This window comes from Lithobates pipiens, unplaced genomic scaffold (genome assembly GCF_037356315.1).
Source record: "Lithobates pipiens isolate NorthernLeopardFrog02 unplaced genomic scaffold, aLitPip1_a1.2 Scaffold_1, whole genome shotgun sequence".
Classification (NCBI taxonomy): Eukaryota; Metazoa; Chordata; class Amphibia; order Anura; family Ranidae; genus Lithobates; species Lithobates pipiens.
Window position 1 is genome coordinate 180859069 of NW_027507685.1, and position 22092 is coordinate 180881160.

The 22092-nt window shown below is 44.2% G+C and overlaps 1 protein-coding gene across 3 annotated transcripts in view; it reads right to left on the reverse strand.

Annotated features, from left to right (window-relative positions):
- GOLGA1 (golgin A1) overlaps positions 1–21660 on the reverse strand; it is a 242492-nt gene extending 220832 nt beyond the window's left edge. For 2 of the 3 annotated variants that reach the window (XM_077478985.1, XM_077478983.1), the window contains exons 1-2: positions 21523–21660; positions 8652–8900 (exon numbers count right to left, since the gene is read on the reverse strand). In XM_077478985.1, the coding sequence (XP_077335111.1) occupies positions 8652–8786 (135 nt within the window). In that variant the 5' untranslated portion in view covers positions 8787–8900; positions 21523–21660. Of the gene's footprint in view, positions 1–8651; positions 8901–19659; positions 19781–21522 lie in introns of all 3 variants that reach the window. The other variant, XM_077478984.1, reaches the window with a different exon arrangement.
- Between the last annotated feature and the right edge of the window lie 432 nt (positions 21661–22092).

Below are 22092 nucleotides of genomic sequence, written 5' to 3' on the forward strand. Positions count from 1 at the left end.
AAATTAAACAGTATAGGCACTTATTTTTTTATGTTTTACGTAGAGTAGATATAAAAATTTTACAAATTCCTGTTAAAATGTTAGGTTTCTGATGTAAAAAATTGAGACAAAGAAATAATTTCAGAACTTTTTCCACCTTTAACCACTTGCTGACCACCGCACACACATATACGTCCACAGAATGGCTCGTACAGAAAAATGGGTGTACCTGTATGTCCCTTTGAATTTGCCGCCTTCCAGGTCCCGCAAACTCTGCGGCCCGCGATGAGACGGAGAGTCAGAACGGGGAGATGCCTAGTGACATGATAGGGATCTACTGCTTCCTGTCATCGGGAGCAGTGATCGCTGTCATGTCAGTGGTAGCCCACCCCACCCACAGTTAGAATCACTCATTAGGACACACTTAAACCCTTGATCGCCCCCTAGTGTTAACCCCTTCCCTGCCAGTGTAATTTATACAGTAATCAGTAGCTATCTATAGCACTGATTGCGTATAAATGACAATGGTCCCAAAATAGTGCCAAAAGTGTCCGACGTGTCCGTCATAATGTCGCAGTCCCGATAAAAAATCACAGAACACCACCATTACTAGCTAAAAAAAAATGCCATAAATCTATCCCCTATTTTGCAAATGCTATGACTTTTGCGCAAACCAATCAATATACACTTATTGCAATTTTGTTTACCAAATATATGTAGAAGAATATTAGCCTAAACTGAGAAAAAATTTTTTATATATTTTTTGGGGATAGTTATTATAGCAAAAAGTAAAAAATTATGTCTTTTTTCAAAATTGTCGCTCTTTTTTCATTTATAGCGCAAAAAATAAAAAACTGCAGAGGTGATCAAATACCACCAAAAGAAAGCTCCATTTGTGGGGGGGGAAAAAAAAAAAAAGAATGTTAATTTTGTTTAGGTACAATGTCGTAATTATCAGCTAAAGCAACAGCAAAGTGCCAAATTGCTAAAAATGCTCTGGTCAGGAAGGGGGTAAATCCTTCTAGGGCTGAAGTGGTTAATGTGACCTATAAACTATACAACTCAATTGAAAAATAAACTGAAATCTTTTAGGGGGGGGGGGGAGATGGAGAAAAAAAAAATGGTTGCAGTGTTCAGAATCAAGCAATCACATTCAAACTCATGTTACATAGTCAGTACACACCTGGCATAATTTAAAGTGCTTCTGATTAACCTCAAATAAAGTTGAGCTGTTCTAGTAGGTCTTTCCTGACATTTTATTAGGCACATCCTACAGCAAAAGCTATGGTCCACAGAGAGCTTCCAAAGATTCAAAGGGACCTCATTGTTAAGACATCAGTCAGGAGAAGGGTACATAAGAATTTCCAAGACATTAGATATACCATGGAACACCGTGAAGACAGTCATCAAGTGGAGAAAATATGGCACAACGGTGACATTACAAAAGAACTGGACGTCCCTCCAAAATTGATGGAAAAAAGGAGAAAAATGGTCAGGGAAGCTGTCAAGAGGCCTACAGCAACATTAAATGAGCTGCAGGAATATCTGTCAAGTACTTGCAGTGTGATACGTTTGGTGCAAAAACAACACTGCACATCACCAAAACAACACCATACCCACAGTATAGCATGGTGGTGGCAGCGTCATGCTTTGGGGCTGTTTTTCTTCAGCTGGAACAGGGGCTTTAGTCAAGGTGGAGGGAATTATAAACAGTTCCAAATACCAGTCAATAATGGCACAAAACCTTCAGGCTTTCAGCATGACAACAACCCAAAGCATACATCCAAATCAACAAAGGAACGGCTTCACCAGAAGAAGATTAAAGTTTTGGAATGGCCCAGCCAGAGCCCAGACCCTGAATCCGAATGGAAAATCTGTGGGATGATCTGAAGGGGGCTGTGCACAGGAGATGCTCTCACAATCTGACAGATTTGGAGTGTTTTTGCAAAGAAGAGTGGGCAAATATTGCCAAGTCAAGATGTGCCATGCTGATAGACTCATACCCAAAAAGACTGAGCGCTGTAATAAAATCAAAAGGTGCTTCAACAAAGTATTAGTTTAACTACTTTCAGACCGGACCATTTTGTTGGCTTAAGACCTGACCACTTTTTGCAATTTGGCACTGCGTCTCTTTGACAATTGCGCGGTCGTGCGATGTGGCTCCCAAACAAAATTTACGTCCTTTTTTCCCCACAAATAGAGCTGCCTTTTGGTGGTATTTGATCACCCCTGCGGTTTTTATTTTCTGCTCTATAAACAAAAATAGAGCGACAATTTTGAAAAAAAACGCATTTGTTTTACATTTTGCTATAATAAATATCCCCCAAAAATATATAAAAAAATGTTTTTTTCCTCAGTTTAAGCCGATACGTATTCTTCTACATATTTTTGGTTAAAAAAAAAAAAAAAAAAAAATGCAATAAGCGATTATTGATTGGTTTGCGCAAAATGTATAGCGTTTACAAAATAGGGGATAGTTTTATGGCATTTTTATTAAATTTTTTTTTTTTTACTAGTAATGGCGGCGATCAGCAATTTTTATTGTGACTGCGACATTATGGCGGACACATCGGACATTTTTGGGACCATTGTCATTTAGTCCCTGCACCCAGGCATTCAAGCCATTGTCGAGTAAGCTCTCTTCTCCACTGCAGCCAATGCTGACTGGCATAGGGGAGATCACGTGACTGGATTAAAGCAGCCTGAAAATAAGCAAGTATAATACATCTTTCTTACACAGGATAGTCAGCATAAATGTTAGAAGGGGGTGGGAGCATTAATAGCTTAGAATAGCTAGGATTAGCCTGGAATTCAACTTTGACCACTTGCCGACCGGGCCATAGCTGAATGGCGGCTACAGCACGGTCAGATAATGCTATGACGTCCTCCCAGAATCGACAGACACGGGAATCACTGTGACCATCGGGTCTCCCAGACCTGGAGTGTCAGGGATCGCGATAAAGGGCCAATGACAGCACCCATTTATCACTCGTAAGAAAAACCGGAGCTTGTCCGGTTCGGCTCCTCCCCTCTCCTCACAGCGTGTGAGAAGGGGGGAGCCGAGTGCAGCAGTGCTGTGGGCAGAATCTGAAGTTCCCACAGCTCTGATCTGTGCCCAGCCATGGCTCATCCATCCATCCATGTGTGCTCTATCCATTGGCTCATCCATCCATGCATGCTCCATGTGTGCTCCCATCCATGCTCATCCGTGCCTCACAAAAGCGTAATAGGTAGTCAAATTTGATTTTAAATGTATGCCCTTAAAACACCTGATGGTGTTCCCTGTATGCTGGGCATCTGTAAGTGACCAGGATGTAAAAAAAAAAAAAAAAGTCTCACACATGTGGTATCGCCATACTCAGGAGGAGTAGGAGAATGTGTTTTGGGGTGTAATTTTCGGCATGCATATCTGTGTGAGAGAAATAACCGGCTAATATGAAAATGTTGTTGGGAAAAAAAAAACACTTCACTTTGCAAAGAATTGTGGGAAAAAATTACAACTTAAAAAAACTCACTATGCCTCTTACTAAACACCTTGGATTGTCTACTTTCTAAAAAAGGTGTCATTTTGGGGATATGTGTACTTTCCTGGCTTGTTAGGGTCTCAAATGAGATTGTCGTCAGTACAGGTGTGATCAATTTTCAATTATTTGCACCATAGATTACCTTGTAGACTTTAACTTTTAAAGACCAAATAATATATACCGATTTCTCTTTTTTCATTCATAGCGCAAAATAAATTAAAAATCTAGGAGGTTATCAAATACCACCAAAAGAAAGCTCTATTTGTGTGAAAAAAAGCAGAAAATATTCACAGAGGTGCAGTGTTGCATGATTGAGTAATTGTCATTCAAAGTAGGAGAGCACCGAAAGCTGAAAATTGGCCTGGTTAGGAAGGGGGTTTAAAGTGGTTGTAAATCCTTACAGACCACTTTTACCTACAGATAAACCTAGATTAAGGCTTACCTGTAGTGGCGGCTCCCGCGTATGTGCGGGAGTGGCGTCATCGTGGCTCTGGGCAGTCACAGCGCTGGAGCCGCGATACCCAGAAGTCACTCTGGGAGATATGGTGGTGACGGAGGAGAGGAACGTTGCGGGGACTTCGATCTCAAGTAAGTAATTTATAATGAGGTAGTATGCTATGCATACTAGCTCATTATGCCTTTGTCTTGCAGGGTGTTTATTTTTTATTTTTTTTTCCAGAGGGTTTACTTTCTCTTTAAGTGACCAGTGGGCAAGTGGTTAAATCAAAGCTGAAGTACAGTAGTATTAAATCCAAAACCAAAGTTTGATATATGGCAGCTTACTATTCATTAGATGTAGTGGCTTCATCAGTTTTAATTTTTAGGCTTTTCCCTCTCTGTTTTTACCTGGTGATCTGGCCAGTAAAACAACTCCTGTATTAGGGTGCTTACACTCTGGAAGAAGGAGCAATAGGGAGACCAGGACAGCAGCATTATCAATTTTGAGGGGGGGGGGGGAGTGTTAGATGGACTACCAGATATAGACACTAACAAATTAAAAGCCAAACTCCAGCAAACACATTTTAAGCAGTAACAGCAACAATTTTTCTTTTAGGATAAAGGGTTTACATGAATAAATAAAAGCTGATTATTGTAAGCATTGCTTGTCAGTGGTAAATAGTTTGTCTCAACCCTCTAACTGCTACACCTGCAGGGAAGCTTGGTCTGTTGAAAAACAACAGACTTACTGTCTGGATCAAAAGTGAAAAAGAAAAAAAATAGAGCTCTCTTTTGGTGGTATTTGATCACCTCTGTGAATTTTATTTTTTGCGCTATAAAACAAAAAAGGCCGACAATTCTGAAAAAAACATAAACAAAAAAAAAAAACACAATATTTTTTACTTTGGTATTTCTTCCAGATCTGTGCAATAATTCAGTGTGAAGCTTTGCCTCTGTGCAGGAGCAGCTGGTATCCCTGTAGGTCAAAGGTGTCCAAACTTTTTTCAAAGAGGGCCAGATTTGATGAAATGAACATGCGCGTGAGCTGACAAATTTTGCCTGACATTCTTTCAACCATTAAAATTAAATGCAAACAAACTATTTTATGCAAAGTTTATTGTAAACGGCATCATTTTCATTTCGTCACATGGACGACAAATCTAAACAGGTGTTAAATCACTCTGCCTTTCATATCTGAGGGCCAGATGAAAAAAAAAATCAAAAAAAAAATCCAGGAAGCTGAAATATATGTCAGGAACGTTATAAATGACATTACATATTATTGGCAATAAAAGGTTGTCTGTCTACCTTTAAGTTAAAAAAAAATATGAACAGGAACATAACACCAAGTATACATGTTGTGTCCAAATATATTTATAACTGATTTAGACCAACTAAAATTAACTGAGAATTTACAATTCATCTCAATTGCAAAAGATGAAAAAAATAAATAAATAAATAAATAAAAAAAACTTGCCTGCACTTTTGTCTTTGTGGCTGTGTGTGGTGAAGAGCCTAAGGATGAGTGTGGACGTGTTATTTGGATACATATGTATCTTTTGTGGCCCCCAATGAATCCCCGAGAGCATCTCAAGACGAACTTGAGCATGTTCATAACTCCACGTGCCCGAGCCTGCCAGGAAGCTGACAGTGCGCATCACAGGTACTGAGAGCATCGCTGCAGCTGCGGAAGGGGAAATGTCTCAGTGCACGTGATTGGCTCTAAGTGCTGTCAGCTTCCCGGCGTGCTTAGGCACGTGGAGTTGTGAACACACCCGAGCACATGCTTAGTCCTGAGCTGCGCTCAGGGATTCGTTCTCTCAAAAGAGAATACACACACACAATTACCAGCAGGACTATATTAAAACTGGGACACAGGCCACAATTGCCAGACTTTGGAAGGGAAGGAAGGAAACTCATTTTCAGTTCCAGGCCAGTTAGTACCCAATTAAGGGGGAAGCCTTTCTTCCAAAACGCATTTGCTCCTTGTGTACTACGAACTTCAATAAAATACGTTGTATAAAAGCTGGCTGGAGGCTTCCCGCCCGCAGACTCCCACAACCACTGGTCAGGGAACAGGAGCACGACACCAAAAAATAGGTATCAGCGAGTACTTAATGCATCCTCACAAAGATAAGAACAATCTCTGCTTGAACATAGAATGCCAGAAAAAACTGCTGCTGGCCATCAGGAAACTCAGAGCCAACACAATCACCCGTGACACAGGTGGATTTGGGGGAGGCTCATAGCTTTTTTCCGGATGCATGCTTTTAATGGTAGAGTTTTTGTCAGCGACTTGTTGTTGGGTCAATTATATCAAACTTGTAAAGACAGGAAGCACCATGATATGTTTTATTATTTATTTCTGAGTATATTACATCTACAAGCATGGAAAAGGTTAGCCTTGCCAAAAGCAAAAAAAAAAAAAAAATAAAATAAAAAAAAAGTCTCAGCAGGGAGTTAGGTCCTTACTCCTCAACACTAGGAAAAAAAAAAAACTCAACTGCCTCTTGCAGATGGAGAGTTTGGCCATCATCAAAGGGCTTCCCCTAGGCTGGTGATGCTGAACCTTGGCACCCCAGATGTTTTGGAACTACATTTCCCATGACGCTCCACTAAACTGCAGAGTGGATGAGCATCATGGGAAATATAGTTCCAAAACATCTGGGGTGCCAAGGGTCGCCACCACTGCCCTAGGCTGTGCTTTTTTTCTGCCTAATGTCCTACTTCTGAAGGTGGCGCTATAACCCAACAGTCAGAGGTCAAGATCTCCTTTGTGTCCTTCACGAATGTAAGGCTGCTTTCACATGGAGGCGCTTTAAAGGCACTATAGCTCTAAAAATAGCGCCTGCATGGTCTGTAAAGAGCCTCTCCTCTCACTCCAGTGTGAAAGCCCGAGAGCTTTCACACTGGAGCAGTGCACTGGCAGGACGCAAAATAAATTCCTGCAAGCCGCATCATTGCAGCACTGTAGGAGCAGTGTATACACCGCTCCTAAAGTGCCCCTGCCCATTGAAATCAATGGGCAGCACCGCAGAACCATCAGCATAGCGCCGCTACCGTGGCGCTTTGCTGGCAGCTTTAACCCTTTTTTGGCTGCTAGCGAGGGTTAAAGGCTACACCTAAGCAGGTGAAAATCTAAGCAAAAATGACGGTAAAGCGCCGCTAAAAATAACGGTGCTTTACCACCGACACCCCCAATGCCCCAGTGTGAAAGTAGCCTAAGGCTGCTTTCACACTGGGGCGGTATTCAGGCGTTACATCGCTAAAAATAGCGCCTGTGTAACGCCTGAAAAAAACCGGCCCCTTTAACTCCAGTGTGAAAGCCGGAGGGCTTTCACACTGGAGCGATGCGCTGGCAGGACGGTGTATACAGCCGCATCTTTGCAGCGGTGAAGGAGCGGTGTATTCACCGCTCCTAAACCGCTCCTACCCATTGAAATCAATGGGACACCGCGGCAATACCGCCGGCAAAGCGCCGCTGCAGCGGCGCTTTGCGGGCAGGTTTAACCCCTTTTCGGCCGCTAGCGGGGGTTAAAACCACCCCGCTAGCGCCCGCACACCGCCGCTAAAACGACGGTAAAGCGCCGCTAAAAATAGAGGCACTTTACCGCCGACGCTGCTCCCGCTGCAGTGTGAAAGCAGCCTAAGGGCCGGTTCACACTGCGGGCGATGCGAGGCGACACGACTTGCCTCGCCACAATCTGACAAGTCGCCCCGTTCTGTACAATGGAACCGTTCTGAGAGGAGCGACTCGAGTCGCTCCGACTCAGAAAAAAGGTTCCTGTACTACTTCTGGGCGACCTGGGGGCGACTTGCATTGACTTCTATACAGAAGTCATTTGCAAATCGCCGCTGAGGTCGCGGCGAGGCAAGTCGGTGTCGCCTCGCATCGCCCGCAGTGTGAACAGGCCCGAAGAGAAAAGGTGAATCCAGCAGCAAAGAACACTGAGAACAGTGCAACTCGATCAACAATCACCTACTGGTGAACAAAGGCAACCCTTCCACCGACTGCACATAGCTTTAGACAGCAGACAATTCAGGCTGCAGCCATGCTGCTGTTAAAAGGCGCCCCCCTAACATCCAGCCATGGAAGTGCAGCTATATCCTGCCAGATCTGGAAGGGACGTCTAACCCAGACAGGACATCCACAGATGGACCAATGCAGGAAATTATGCCAGACTGTGAGAGCCACTGAAATCAGAAAAAACATCAGACGCCAACCTCTGGCCACAGAAGCTCATCTGATTGCCACCTGGAAGTTCCCTAAAAAAAAAAAAAAAAATGCCAAGTCACTTGGTAATGCGGAACAGCCGAATGCCACCTCTACCTTGGCATGCAACAGGGACAACAGAGACCAATGCTGGGGTTTCATAGTTGTCCCTGTAAAGCAGTGGGGCATGATCTTGGCAAAGTCATTTTCTGCCTGAAAAGTCCCTTCAGTTAATTTTCCAGACAGGCAGCAGTGAATTTAAAGCCACAGAGGGAACACTGAACCAATATCCAGTTGGTGCAAAGAGGAAGAACATTTAAGTGTACTCCTGGACAGTAAGAAACACAAACTAAACTGAGGGACAAGGGGATTGGAAGGAGTTTTTCATTTGTTGCCTTGCATTTCCTGCAGAACAAATCTTCTCAAGTGGCAGATGCAAGATGACCGTGGAAATTTCCACTGCAAACATAAATAAGTAAACACAATGTTTGACTTACAAAGTCATCCCCAGAGTCGGCTCCAGCAGATGTTATAGACTCTTTACTGACAGAACGAGGGATACGGGCAGCACCCCCAGGCCGTGGAGTGATTGATGCCTCCTCTGCAATCTTTTTTTTAAGCTTGGTGAACATGGCCACTCCTTTCTAGCTGGTGCCTGGAAGCTTGCTACAAATTCGGCAAGGTGTGCATCACAATATTCCGCAGGGCATCAGACCAAAGTATACAGGCTCTGTTCCATTCTGCACCTGCAAAGAAAAGCAACATGTATTAAAAAAGGAACGAAACAAAATTAGCACTGTAAAAGAGCTCTACCTACTAATGAGAAACAAAAAAAATATTTTTTTATACTTTGCATAAGCACTATTTTGATGATTGATGATATGTCCTCTTGCTCTGAATCTACCGCTTACCTAGTTACCTTCTCCCTCACTTATTTTGGTCTCCTTTTATAATATCCCTCTACCTCTATATGCACCATGTCTATATCCATAAAAAATAGGCAAAAAAATAAATAAAAAATAAGACATATTATGCAAGTGCCTGTTTAAACCTTACATACATTCTTAACGTACATTTTTAGGTTTAAGTGAAGTTTAACGCCTTTGTGCCCAAGGGTAAAACAAGTGTTAACACCTCAACACAATTTTGCAACTTCGACATGTGCTAATAAACCTGTACATATCATCACAACTACTTTTTGTATCCAGGTGAATTATAACTTGTATTTTTTCGGGCCAAATTGGGCTTTCGTTTGGTGGCAAAATGGTGATGTTATCTCCTGATTTTCTTTTTTTTTTTTTTTTTATAATTATCAAAGGAAAGCTGGCCCACAATAGTAAAAATAAAAAGATTTTTTTTTTTTTAGCTTTAGCTGTACATTTCTTGCTATTACCATTATTATATGAATATTGATGGGGAAGATCCTCTCTGATTTGGACCACTTGCCTTGGACAGATGCTCCTTCCAGGACTGCTCCCCAGCCTAGAAGGCTGGCATCCGTCGTTACCACCCTCCAGGATACCGGGAGAAAAGATCTCCCCTGTTGAAGATTGCTGGATATCAACCACCAATTGAGGCTCTGACGTACTCCAGGGGATAAGTGCATTGGAAAGTCCAAAGCCTGGATCTTCTTGTTCCAAGTTGACAGAATACTGTTTTGCAGCAGTCTTGAATGAAACTTTGCATAAAGAATGGCCTCGAAGGAAGCCACCATCTTTCCTAACAACTTCACGCAGAGACGAATAGAAGGATTTTTCTTTGTTTTGACAAGCTGAATCAGTTCCCTTATGGAACTGATCCTCTCCTGGGGTAAGAATACCCTCTTCTGAACTGCATCTATGATCAGCCCCAAGTACTGCAATCTCCTTGATGGTTTTAAGGAGGAGTTTTCTAGGTTGAGAATCCAGCCTAGGAATTCTAGGTAACTCATGGCCGAGTCTAAACTTTGTTTTAGGCAGGTAACTGACTAATCTACCAAAAGCAGATCGTCTAAGAGTCCATTCACACAGGGGCAACTTTGGATCCGACTTAAAGTCGCCCCTAGACGTCTGAAGTCGCGCTACATGAAAAAAAAAAAATCAATGTAAGTGAACGGATCTGTCGTAATGCACACTACTGTAGTCGCTCGGACTTCAAAAAAGGTTCTTGTACTACTTTAATCTGAAAATAAAAAGACGTTTCTGGATGGCCACAAGTCAGAGAAATAGCATCTTTATCGGTCAATAAAAAATCAATAAAATCGAAATGCAGTCACATATTAAATATGGAAAACCAGGATAAAAAAAAGCTACCGTGTTTCACGCCTTGTTCTGGCACTTAAGGCAAATAAGCACCAGACTTCTAGGCGACTTGTAGCCATAGAATTCAATGGAAGTCGCTTCCGTAGGCTAGAATTGTTATACCCTGAGCCCTTAACCTGGCTAAAGGAGGGGCCAGAATCTTTGTGAACACTTGAGGTGCAGTAGCTAGACCAAAAGGCAGAGCTACAAACTGAAAATTATGATTTTCTACCTCGAAACAGAGAAATTTCTGATGAGCGGGGAAAATAGGCACATGGAGACCGGCATCCTTGATGTCGATCAATGCCAAAAATTCTCCTCCTTGTAGGATGGAGACAACGGATTGGATTGATTCCATGTAAAAGGAACAGATATTCAAGTGCCTGATGGGTCTGACCTCCCAGTTTGATTTTGGCACCGTGAAGGGGTTTGAACAAAACCCCAACCCTTGCTCTTCTGTGGGAACCCCAGATATCACTTTTTGAGACAAGAGATGATCCAAAGCCAGAAAGAGAGACTACCTTTTCCCTGGGTCTCTGGGAACGTTTGATTTTAGAAAATGAGGAGACGGGAATTCTCAGAATTCTAGTTTGTAACCTAGAGAAATTGAGGAAGTCACCCATCTGTCTTGACATTATTCCTGGCAGATCTTTTAAAAGTGTAGAAGCTTCCCCCCCCTCCCCACTCAAGCGAGCGGGGGTTCCCCTTCATAAAGAGGCTTTAGTATTTTGCTTTGTGGGTTTCCTGCCCCAGGTCCTCTTTTGGCCCCGAGACTGCCCCGGAGGTCTTCCACGCTTAAGGCCATTGAGACTGCCTGGAGGCTGATGTCCCTGGCATTGAAGATGCACATTTAAAGAAAAAAAAATGCTTGAAACGTCTTCTTAACTGGTAAAAGAGAACTTTTCCCATTAGAAATTCTTTGGATATACTTATCCAGATAGTCTCCAAATAACCGCTCACCACGAAATGGGAAACTGGCCAAGAGCTTTTTACATGGCGCTTCGGCTGACCAATTTTTCAATCATAGGATTCTACGCACATGCACCAGCCCTAGCATAAGCCGTGAGGCTTGGAGAATAGAATCTTTCATAGCATCTACTGTGAAACACAATACTACACAATGCAACTGCTGGGCCTGCTGATCAGGAATAATTTTAAGCAACTCTACAAACTGGCCCTTTAAAAGGACTGAGATACTCCAATCGCTGCCAATGCCGACTGAACCTGCAAAAGAAATTCCAACTTATCTGTTGGATCTTTCAACATTTGAGCATTGTCTACAGGACAAGTCAGGTGGTTGTTCACAGAGGATATAGCAGCGCCAATTTCTGGAATGGGGATTTAGGTGAATGACACCTTACAGAATTCTTCCTCCATAGGATAAAGTATAGAAAACTTCTTAGGAGGAAAAAACGTTATCTGGGTGCTCCCACTCAGAATGCATAAGCTTCTTTAGCCAAGAGTGGATAGGAAAGGCATCAAGATTGGGGAGGCTTTAGTGATCCCAAAACAGAGGTGGACTCATCGACTGACTGTGTTACAGGCAGTAAACAAGTCGAGCAGACCAATTTAGTGAGGGAGTGTACCAACAGTCTCTTCTGTGAAGCTGATCCTTCCATATTAGGATCTTTGGAAGAGGAGTCATCAGACTCTTCCTGATCTTTTGAGAGAATTTCATTATCTCCTGCCCCTTGTTCCTCAGCTTGAGGCCCACTCTGGGAAGCGATTAAAGCATCAATCTTTTGTTCCAAACTTGAAATGGTAGAAGAACCCCCCCCCCCCCCCATGGCTCAATTTGACTGGCCACATCAGTCTCAGAGGAGGATGCCATCTTTTTAGATATGGATCTAGGTTGTCATGAAACAGACCCTCTAGAACCCTTTGAGGTGTTCCTTGTCCCCCTTCCGCTCATAGCCCGATGCACAAAGCAGAAGTACTACCAGAAGGAATGCATACACTGCTTAAGCTATAGTCCAGCACAGTTGCTGCTATTAATGCCCAGCCTGATGCAGCAGTAAAAATGTGTCAAAGGAAATGCCTGTGTCACCAAACCTCTTAACGCTACCTTTTGCTTTTGTGTCCCTCCACAGCCTGCAGCTACACAAAAAGGTGCTTTAAAAAACGTGCCTCCTCGTGTTGGGCGTCAGAGGACGCCAACACTGCTAAGCCCCAAACCCCCCCCCCCCCCCACGTTGCCTACATCTCTTCCCCCTTTCCTTTTAAAAGAAAACTTTTTCCCTTTTCCCGTGTTAGCGGCGGGCTACAGGTCCTCTGGGACCTACGGGAAGGAGCAGCATGGTGCGGGAGGGGTCTCCAAGCCGCCAGCGGCGTGCTGATCCCAACATTTTTCTTTAAAAAAAAAAAAAAACGTGAAGCGCCTCTTCCCCCATGAAGGGGAGAGACTGTCAGCACAGGGGAGCAATAGGTGGAGAGAAGAAGCCCTCCTCAAGCTTACTGGAGGTCCTGCTGTCTCCCTGGAGAAAGAAGCATCCCAGCTTCCTGACACAGCGTGTTCTCTCAGCTTAAAGCAGTGAATGCTCAATATAACCCCCGGTGGTGACACATAGGCATGACAACATTTACTGATCTTAAAAGGAGACATAAGAAAATTCTAAACATTTCTTAGAAAACTCCACTTACCTTTGCCGCCGCAGGGTTTTCTGTGGTAAACTAACAGACCCAAAGTTCACCCTTCACGGTGGGTTCCGTTAAAACCTTCAGGAGCTGGGGATCCTCAAGGAAACCCACTATCCTGGACCTGTAACAGCACCTCCGCCAGTAAAACTTTATGGCCTTACTACCAAAAAGTACTGGATCCCGGGGTCCAGCTCTCTAAAAAGACGCATTTACAGGCAAAACCTTGTTTCTTCAGATACGAGGTCCGGGTATGGATTCGGCTGCATGGCTAGCCCCAGCAAGGATTGCTCCAGTGGAGCTCAGCACAGCACATCTTTACTCATGACCAACACCTTAGACACTGGTGAAAAAAATGAGGTACTCCCAGTAGTGGGAGGAGTTGCATAGGGAAACCACTTTTTGTCTTAGGCCGCGTACACACGCGCGGACTGTTCGCCCAACTTTGTCCGTCCAACAGTTTCGGCAAACAGTCCGCTCAAACTTAGCATGGACGGACATGGCCACACACGACGGACGAACAGTTTGCTGAAACCGTGCGCGATGACGTGAACGGCACGTACGACGGGACGAAAAATACGACGTCCTATACACTGCAATGCAACCTTCCGACGTGGAAATCCTTTCTGAGCATGCGCGAGACTTAGTTGGCCGAACAAGCCTACACACGAGCGAACAGTCCGCTGAAACCTTGTTTCAGCGGACAGTTTTTCGGAATTTCCGTAAGACCTTGTTCGTCCAACTGTCCGCTGAAGCCCCACACACGAGCGGACTGTCTGCCCAAACACTGTTCAGCGGACAAGGTTGGGCGAACAGTCCGCGCGTGTGTACGCGGCCTTAGGGTGTGCCAGTGTCCATCACCTGAAAGTGGCCTATAACCCACATAGTAACTGCTATGGCTCTGTGTCCCGAGATGTACGATAAGAAATAATGATTTTTACTTATAAGCAACAAAATGTCAGAAAAGGTTTGGTCTTTAAATGGTTAAACTTCCCTCATCTACACGCAGAGTTCTTTCCTGTGATAAAAGAATGAAAATATACTTTGTTTCTACTTATTCAAGTTGTAATAAAACTTGACAGGCTGCCTGGATTTTTTTTCAGCTCTGAGAACTTTCTGGACTTGTTAGAAAGATTGTGCTATTTTGAAGATCAGGAAGTGAAAAAGATCGCTGGTAAAAGTGGGAACACCGTTGTTTTTAGACGTCGGTTACTAGCCGCCAAGTTCCAGTGTTTAGAAGCGGGTTTCAAACGTCCTGTGTACATGAAGCCTAAATGACTTTTAGTGGACAACTTAGTCTGTTATAGAAAACTGAAAAACAACAGATTTACTGTCCAGATGACCAGGTGCAAATAAAAGAGAAAGCTTACAGTCTTGTTTACACTTGCAAAGGAGGGGTGGCAAAACCCCATGGTTGAGCTCCATTCTTACTGCCCCTCAACTGCTTGCCCCATTGTTGTAAAGCCAGTGGCCAGAGATGTACAAAAATCCACAGATGTAAAGCTTTGCATTACAGGTACAGCAGAAATGATAACCCTGTTATGCTTAGCAAGCGGTATTGCCCACCAACCTATTCAAGAGAATAGGCCTACCCTGCAAGCGCCCCGCAACTACGCATAATGGTCGCAGTTGTCCAGTGTTTAGGGGTTTAAAACAGGCAGCAAGGAAGCAATACGATGACAACTCACCCCCTGTCTATTGCTGTCTGTCACCGTGTGAGGGCCGTCGGGTGTTCTGTGCCTCCCTATGCAGGCAGCCCCATTCATTTTTATACAGACACAGCCACTGTGTCTCATATGACATCCCAAATCGCACTCCAATAGAGGTAAAATGCACCATAAGAGTCTGGGTGTCATTCACCTAAACGCAGCGTGGTTTTGCTGCTACTGTCACACGACAAATTTCACAAAGGTTGTTGCCCAAAAGAAGCTCCTGCTCGTTGTTGGGCAACAAACTTTGCATGATGCAGTTTGCAGAAATTTATTGCCCGACAATCATGGGATAACAGTACGATGTTTAGGCGCCATTAAAAATCAATAGCACCCAAACACCCAAGTTGAGTTTTGCCACTATTGCTGTGCAATTTGGAATCGCAAGCAGAATCGTGGCGATTCTGCCAGCGATCCCAAATCGCCACATATGAACTGAGCCTTCCTGTTCTGGTGGCATCAAAATTTTGGAATGACCATTTCTTTCCTTGTGACACAATTAAAAGGAAGCAAATCTTCCCAGTAGAGACAGAGACAGCATTAAAGTGGTTGTAAACCCTTACATATACTTAGTGAAGTAACTAGCCGCGGATGATACAAAGATGAAATAAATCCTCCTACTTAAGCTGTACCCGTTTAGCTGCAGTCTTCTCTTCTCTACAGCAGGACAAAGTGCAGAATTTGCATACCCTGTTTCCCAAAAATAAGACCTAGCGTGATTGTCGGTTATGGCTGCAATATAAGCCCTACCCCTCAAATAAGCCCTACCCTGTTTCCCCAAAAATAAGCCCTGCCCTGAAAATAAGACATACATGGACTTTAAACTAGGGCTTATATTGCAGCCATCACCGACAATCACACTAGGCCTTATTTTCAGGGAAACAGGGTAGCTTGTCTGAGTTTTCAGAAAGTGGGGACACAGCTGAACACAAACCATGGTATAGGGCCAATAACTGCAGCCCTTTGCGATGTGATCAGTTGTGTCCAATCACAGCTCCTCACATGAAAACAGACTTGCTGGTTATTGGAAGTCATTTCCTCCCATGCTACATCTGTGGGAGGAAAGGAGAGCCATTGACTGTCAAGCCTGTCAGCACATCTTTACACATCAGTGTAAAGATGTCACCGTTCCAGCCCAGACCAATTTTCAGCTTTCAGCGCTGTCGCAGTCAGTGCCCCAATTATCAAAACAGGACACTGACTGCGACAGTGCTGAAAGCTGAAAATTGGCCTGGGCTGGAAAGGGGTAAAAGTGCCCAGTTTTAAAGTGGTTGATGAAGCTTGGCAGATGCCCTGTGTGTGTTGATTCTTAATTTGTTTTAAAGAGGCCCAGTCGTACCTCCACTCAGCAGATCTCCAGCTTATTAGTGTCCCTGTTCAGCAGATCCCAAGCTCATATGTACCCTCATTCAGCAGATCCCCAGCTTATTAGTACCTTTGTTTAGCAGATCCCCTGCTCAGTGGTATCCCAAGCTCTGCTGATCCCCCCCACTCAGTAGTAACCCCCAGCTCTGATTCTCTGACCCCCCCCACTCAGTAGCAACCCCCAGCTTGGTTGATCCGCCTCCCCCTCTGGTCTCCGCTCAACTCCAGCTATATTGCTCCCACACTGCACACCACGCGTGACATTTCCATTTCTCTCCTGCTCCAGTCCCCCAGCTCTGCTGATCCTCTGCTGCTCCTCTCCTTCCTTCCCCGGTCACATTCCACTATTTGTGTGCCCCATTTTCCCTTAATATGAGCCTTCTAGTTCCTCCGCTCCAATCAGGGCCCCACTTACTTCCTGCTGCACACAAGATGTGATGTCTGAAGCAGACACTCTCAGATCGTATGAACATGAACCAAAAGTGATTGCGGATTATGTATTTCTGGTTCACTTGCTGGTTTGGCAGTGTAAACTGGGATATAACTCATACCTGAAATACCTCCAATGCAAATCAAAAGCGGAATAAAAGCTCCTCAAAAGCTGCAGGTCTCATGTACACTGCTGCTGCTAAACTGATGTTTAAAAGCAGTGGGCATTTTTTCAACTGCTCCTGAACTCTCCTCTGTGTTCTCTTATCTGTCCATGTACACAGGGTCTTTTCCAGACATTTCTAGGCAGTTGAGTTTAGAGGCTTTTTTTTTTTGGAACGCATAAAAATGGGTTCAGATGCTGAGTTTAGAGACATTTCAATCGCCAAGCACTTCTAAACAGCGTTTTTGTCTATTCTGGGGGAAAAATATTTTTTTCATAATATATATATATATTTTTTACGCTTCTAAATGCAAACGCAGCAAAACTGAAGTAATGTGGGTTACTATCTGTCAAGTTAAATCATTTAGGAGAGGTTGTAAAAACGCCCCGTGTACATGAAGCCTTGGCGAACATTGTCAGACTTCTATGGAGGCTATGCTTTGAACAACCAAGAAAGCAACATGGGGTATACATTTTGAAGTAAATCAAACAACGTGTAAACAGGACTGCAAGGTAATTATTTTATTTAGTGACAGAGGCTTTGGTATTCACAGCGCTTTCAAAAAGTGTGTCCAATGCCACATTTTAAGCACTTGCCATCTGGAAAATGTACCCACCTTTATGACCAGGCCATTGTTTGCAATGTGGCACTGTGTTACTTTAACTGACAATTGCGTGACACTGTGCCCAATTAAAATTTTTAAGAGGAAGTAAACCCTGATGAGTTTACATTTCATTCCTTGCAAAGGTAAAGCATAATGGACTACTATGCATCACATAGTAGTCCATTATGTGTCACTTACCTGACACAGGAGCCAGCGAAGTCACCGCTGTCCCCTGTAGTCCGGAGCGGTGCCTGTCTTTCGGCAAATATCTCCTAAACCGTGTAGGTTTAGGAGATATTTCTTGGACCTACAGGTAAGCCTTAATCCAGGCTTACCTGTAGGTCAAAGTGTGTTGTTAGGGTTTACAACCACTTTAAGATTTTTTTTTTAGCTCCATCATCAAAATAAGATCAACAAGTTTGAAAAAAAAACCACAATGTTTTTTACTTTATGCTATATAACATATCCAATAAAATCGAATTTCTTCATGAATTTAGGCCAATATGTATTCTACTACATATTTCTGGCAAACAAAATCCCAATAAGTGTATATTGGATTTGTAGGGTTGCACCGATACCACTTTTTTAAGACAGAGTACAAGTACTGATAGTTTTTTTTTTTTTAAGTACTAGCCGATACCGATTACCGATACTTTTTTTAATGTCAAGTGACAGTTTTCAAAAGCACAATACAGACTAACAATATCTTCTTTATAATTATGAAGAACTGTAACTCAAGAGATTATGAAAGAATAAAACAGTTTTATTTGCTTGTCACAAACTTGTAAAAAAACTCAAAGAATTTTCATGGATGGACAATCATATGCAGCAATGATGGCTGGCACTTACTGATGGGCACTGAAGACTGGCACTTATGGGCACTGATAGGTGGCACCGATATTTGGCTTGCCACTGACTGATGGACACTCATATGCCGCAATGATGGCTGGCACTTACTGATGGACACTGATATGCGGCACTGATGGCTGGCACTGGTATGTGGCACTGACTGCTGGCACTTATGGGAATTGAGCACTAATAGGTGGCATGATATTCATGATACAATAAAAGCGACAAGTGATGACAAGAGCCAATCTTGATACACCCTGCACTCAGCCTCAGTAAGCCTAATCAGAATGCAGCAGCTAGGGGGAGACACGGATCCTTGTTCCTGCTTTGCAGGAACACAGGATCTATGTCTCCCCTACTGACAGAATGGCAATCTGCGGTTTACATTGTCATTCTGCCTCTGTGCTGAATTACCGGCGGGTGCCGGTGAACAGAGTCCATGGTACCCGCAGATCAGCTCGGTCTGTTAATCACATGGGTCGCCAGCAGTGCGCATGGGCGCCCCAGACATGGCGGATCACATACTAGGTACGTGATCAGGAGCAGCAGTGCCCCCTTGCCAGAGTAAAAGTATGTTATACTGGCATCAAACGATTAAAGTGATTGTAAAGGTTTTCTTTTAAACAACAAATATGTCATACTTACTGCCACTGTGCAGTTTGTTTTTGCACAGAGTGGCCCCCACACACTAACTTCTGGGGTCCCTCGTCGGCTCTTCCTAGCATCAGATAACCCCCTAGGAAAAGTGCTCTCTCAGGGGGTTAACTTGCGGGCGCGCTCCTGAGTGCAGTATTTCCATGGACACGAATGCAGGACTCGGCCATGCCCCCCGCATCACTGGATTTGATTGACAGAAGTGGGAGCAAATGGCTATGCTGTTATCAATCTATGCAATCAAGAGCCGAGAACCCTGGGCAAAGGAAGAGCGTGTCTCCACCAGGTGAAGTTCCAGGGCTCGGGTATGTAAAACGGGGGGTCTGGGGAGGGGCGCCCAGTGACTGCCAAATGTATTTTCACCTTAATGCATAGGATGCATTACCATGCAGGGGTCTCAAACTGGCAGCTCTCCAGCTGTTGCAAAACTACAAGTCCCATCATGCCTCTGCCTGTAGGGAGTCATGCTTGCAACTGTCAGCCTTGCAATGCCTCATGGGGCTTGTAGTTTTGCAACAGCTGGAGGGCCACTAGTTTGAGACTCCCTGTATTAAGGTGAAAAAGCACGAGAGTTTACAGCCCCTTTAAGCAAACGTAAAACGAGCCCTTAGCCCTCGCTCACATTGACTGCCGCTTTGAAATTCTGCGACTTCATCTGAAATTGTACAATTTAGAAGCTGCATGTCAGTGCGACTTCAAGTGCGACTTGAAAAACATCATTGCAGCTTCATTATAAAAAAAATTTAATGGGTTGTAAAGGTTTGTTTTTTATTTTCTAAATAGGTTCCTTTAAGCTAGTGCAGTGTTGGTTCACTTACCTTTTCCTTTGATTTCCCTTCTAAATGATTTTTTTCTTTGTCTGAATTTCTCACTTCCTGTTCCTCCTCAGTAAGCTGTTCTGGCTGACTAAACACCGCTCGGATGATGGTGTGAAGTTTACTGAGGAGAAACAGGAAGTGAGAAATTCAGACAAAGAAAAAAATCATTTAGAAGGGAAATCAAAGCAAAAGGTAAGTGAACCAACACTGCACTAGCTTAAAGGAACCTATTTAGAAAATAAAAAAACAAAGCTTTACAACCTCTTTAAATATAAATTGGGGTAACTATTGTGTTTTGTTTTTTTAACCACTAGAGATCCGTGCTATAGCCGAATGACGGCTACAGCGCGGACCTGCTTTGCCGGGACTACGTCTATTGACGTTGTCCCGTGCACGAGCGGCCTGCACGCCCCCTGAGGGGCGCGCGCGGCGCCCTCAGTGATCGGCGAGTCTATGAGACTCGCCTGATCACGGATCCGAGCAAGGGGTCGATCCCGACCCCTTACCACGTGATCAGCTGTCAGCCAATGACAGCTGATCATGTGACAAAACAGAGCCGGTAATCGGCTGTTTTTCCTCCTCGCGCTGACAGCACGAGGAGAGAAACAAAAAGCCGATCACCGGCGGCCGTGATCGGGACATCAGTCCCGATCAAGGCCAGCTTATCAGTGCCCATCTGCCCCCTGCCAGTACCACCCAGATATTAAAAAAGTGCCACCCAGCAGTGCCATACATCAGTGCCCACAGTGCCATACAACAGTGCCCACAGTGCCATACATCAGTGCCCACAGTGCCATACATCAGTGCCCACAGTGCCATACATCAGTGCCCACAATCTGCCTCAACAACATTGCTGCACCTCAGTGCCACATATCCGAGCCCATCAGTGTCATCTACCAGTGCCCATCAGTGCCACCTATCAGTGCCCATCTGTCCCATCTATCAGTGGTACCTATCAGTTCCCCTTAGTGCCACCCATCCGTGCCACCTTATCTGTGCCCATCTTTGCGCCTATCGGTGCCACCTTATCTGTGCCTATTCGTGTCGCCTTATCTGTGCCTATTCGTGTCGCCTTATCTGTGCCGATCAGTGCCGCCTCATCAGCGCATTTCAATGAAGGAGAAAAATTACCTGTTTGCAAAATTTTATAACAAACTATTAAACATGATTTTTTTTTATTTTTTTTTATTTTGCATCTTTTTTTGTTTGTTTAGCAAAAAATAAACCTCCCAGCTGTAATTAAATACCACCAAAAGAAAGCTCTATTTGTGGAGAAAAAATGATAAAAATTTCATTTGGGTACAGTGTTGTATGGCCGCGCAATTGTCATTCAAAGTGCATCAGCGCTGAAAGCTGAAAATTGGTCTGGGCAGGAGGGGGGGGGGGGTTTAAGTGCCCAGTAAGCGTATCCCCCCCAACAACAAAAAATTGCAAATACCATGTGACCTAAAACATTGCAACGATCGCAATTTTATTCCCTAGGGTCTCTGCTAAAAGAAGAAAAAAAAAAAAAAGTATAATTTTTGGAGGTTATAAGTAATTTTCTAGCAAAAAAAAATCTGATTTAAACGTGCAAGTGGTCCTAACCCTCCCCCCAACCAGCGCTGACATCCAAACCTGAAAAAAAAAAAAGTTCTCCTTTAGTTATACTTGAAGCTAATTGGCCATACTCTGCTCTCTACTCCATACACTGAAGCTGTGATAGAATAAAACAAGAGCGACTGAATTGACTTGAAGTTCCATCACAGCTGCACAATACATTCTGACAGACAGGACTGTCTGACCAGCAGGGCTGGAGGTGGAACATTACCCGAGCACAGCAGACCGACCGCACAGACACACAGTGTTATCAGGGCAGCCCACCTGTAATTCGGCTCTGTTCTCTCCAATCTCCGGTATAGCCTCCCTTTCTCTCTTTCCAGCTGTACAGGGGATGTGCCTGATGACGTCACTACAGCGTCTGTGTCAGGTGAAGCTCCTATCCCATTGGCTGACTGAAAGAGAGGCGGACAGGTCACGGGAGACGTAGAAAGAGCGCGTCAATGGCTGCAGAGTCTATGAGAGAGTGGAGTCATTACGCTTGCGCCAGTTTAGCAGCGCTTCTGGGTACGTTCCGTCAGATTAGGCGACCCGTCAGAATGTGTAACAGAAGTGACGTTCCGTCGCCGCCGCCATCTTGCTACACCCCAGACTCCTCCACCATAATGATTCACTGAGAATGGGGTATAAAGTCATATTCGGCGACCCATCACAGTTTGCTACGGAAGTGACGTTTCGTCGACGCCATCTTGCTACACCCCACACTCTTCCACATTAACCACTACAGCCCCGGACCAATAAACACCTTAAGGACCAGAGGTCTTTTTCCAATTTCGCACTGCGCTGCTTTAACTGGCAATTGCGCGGTCATGCAATATTGCACCCAAACGAAAT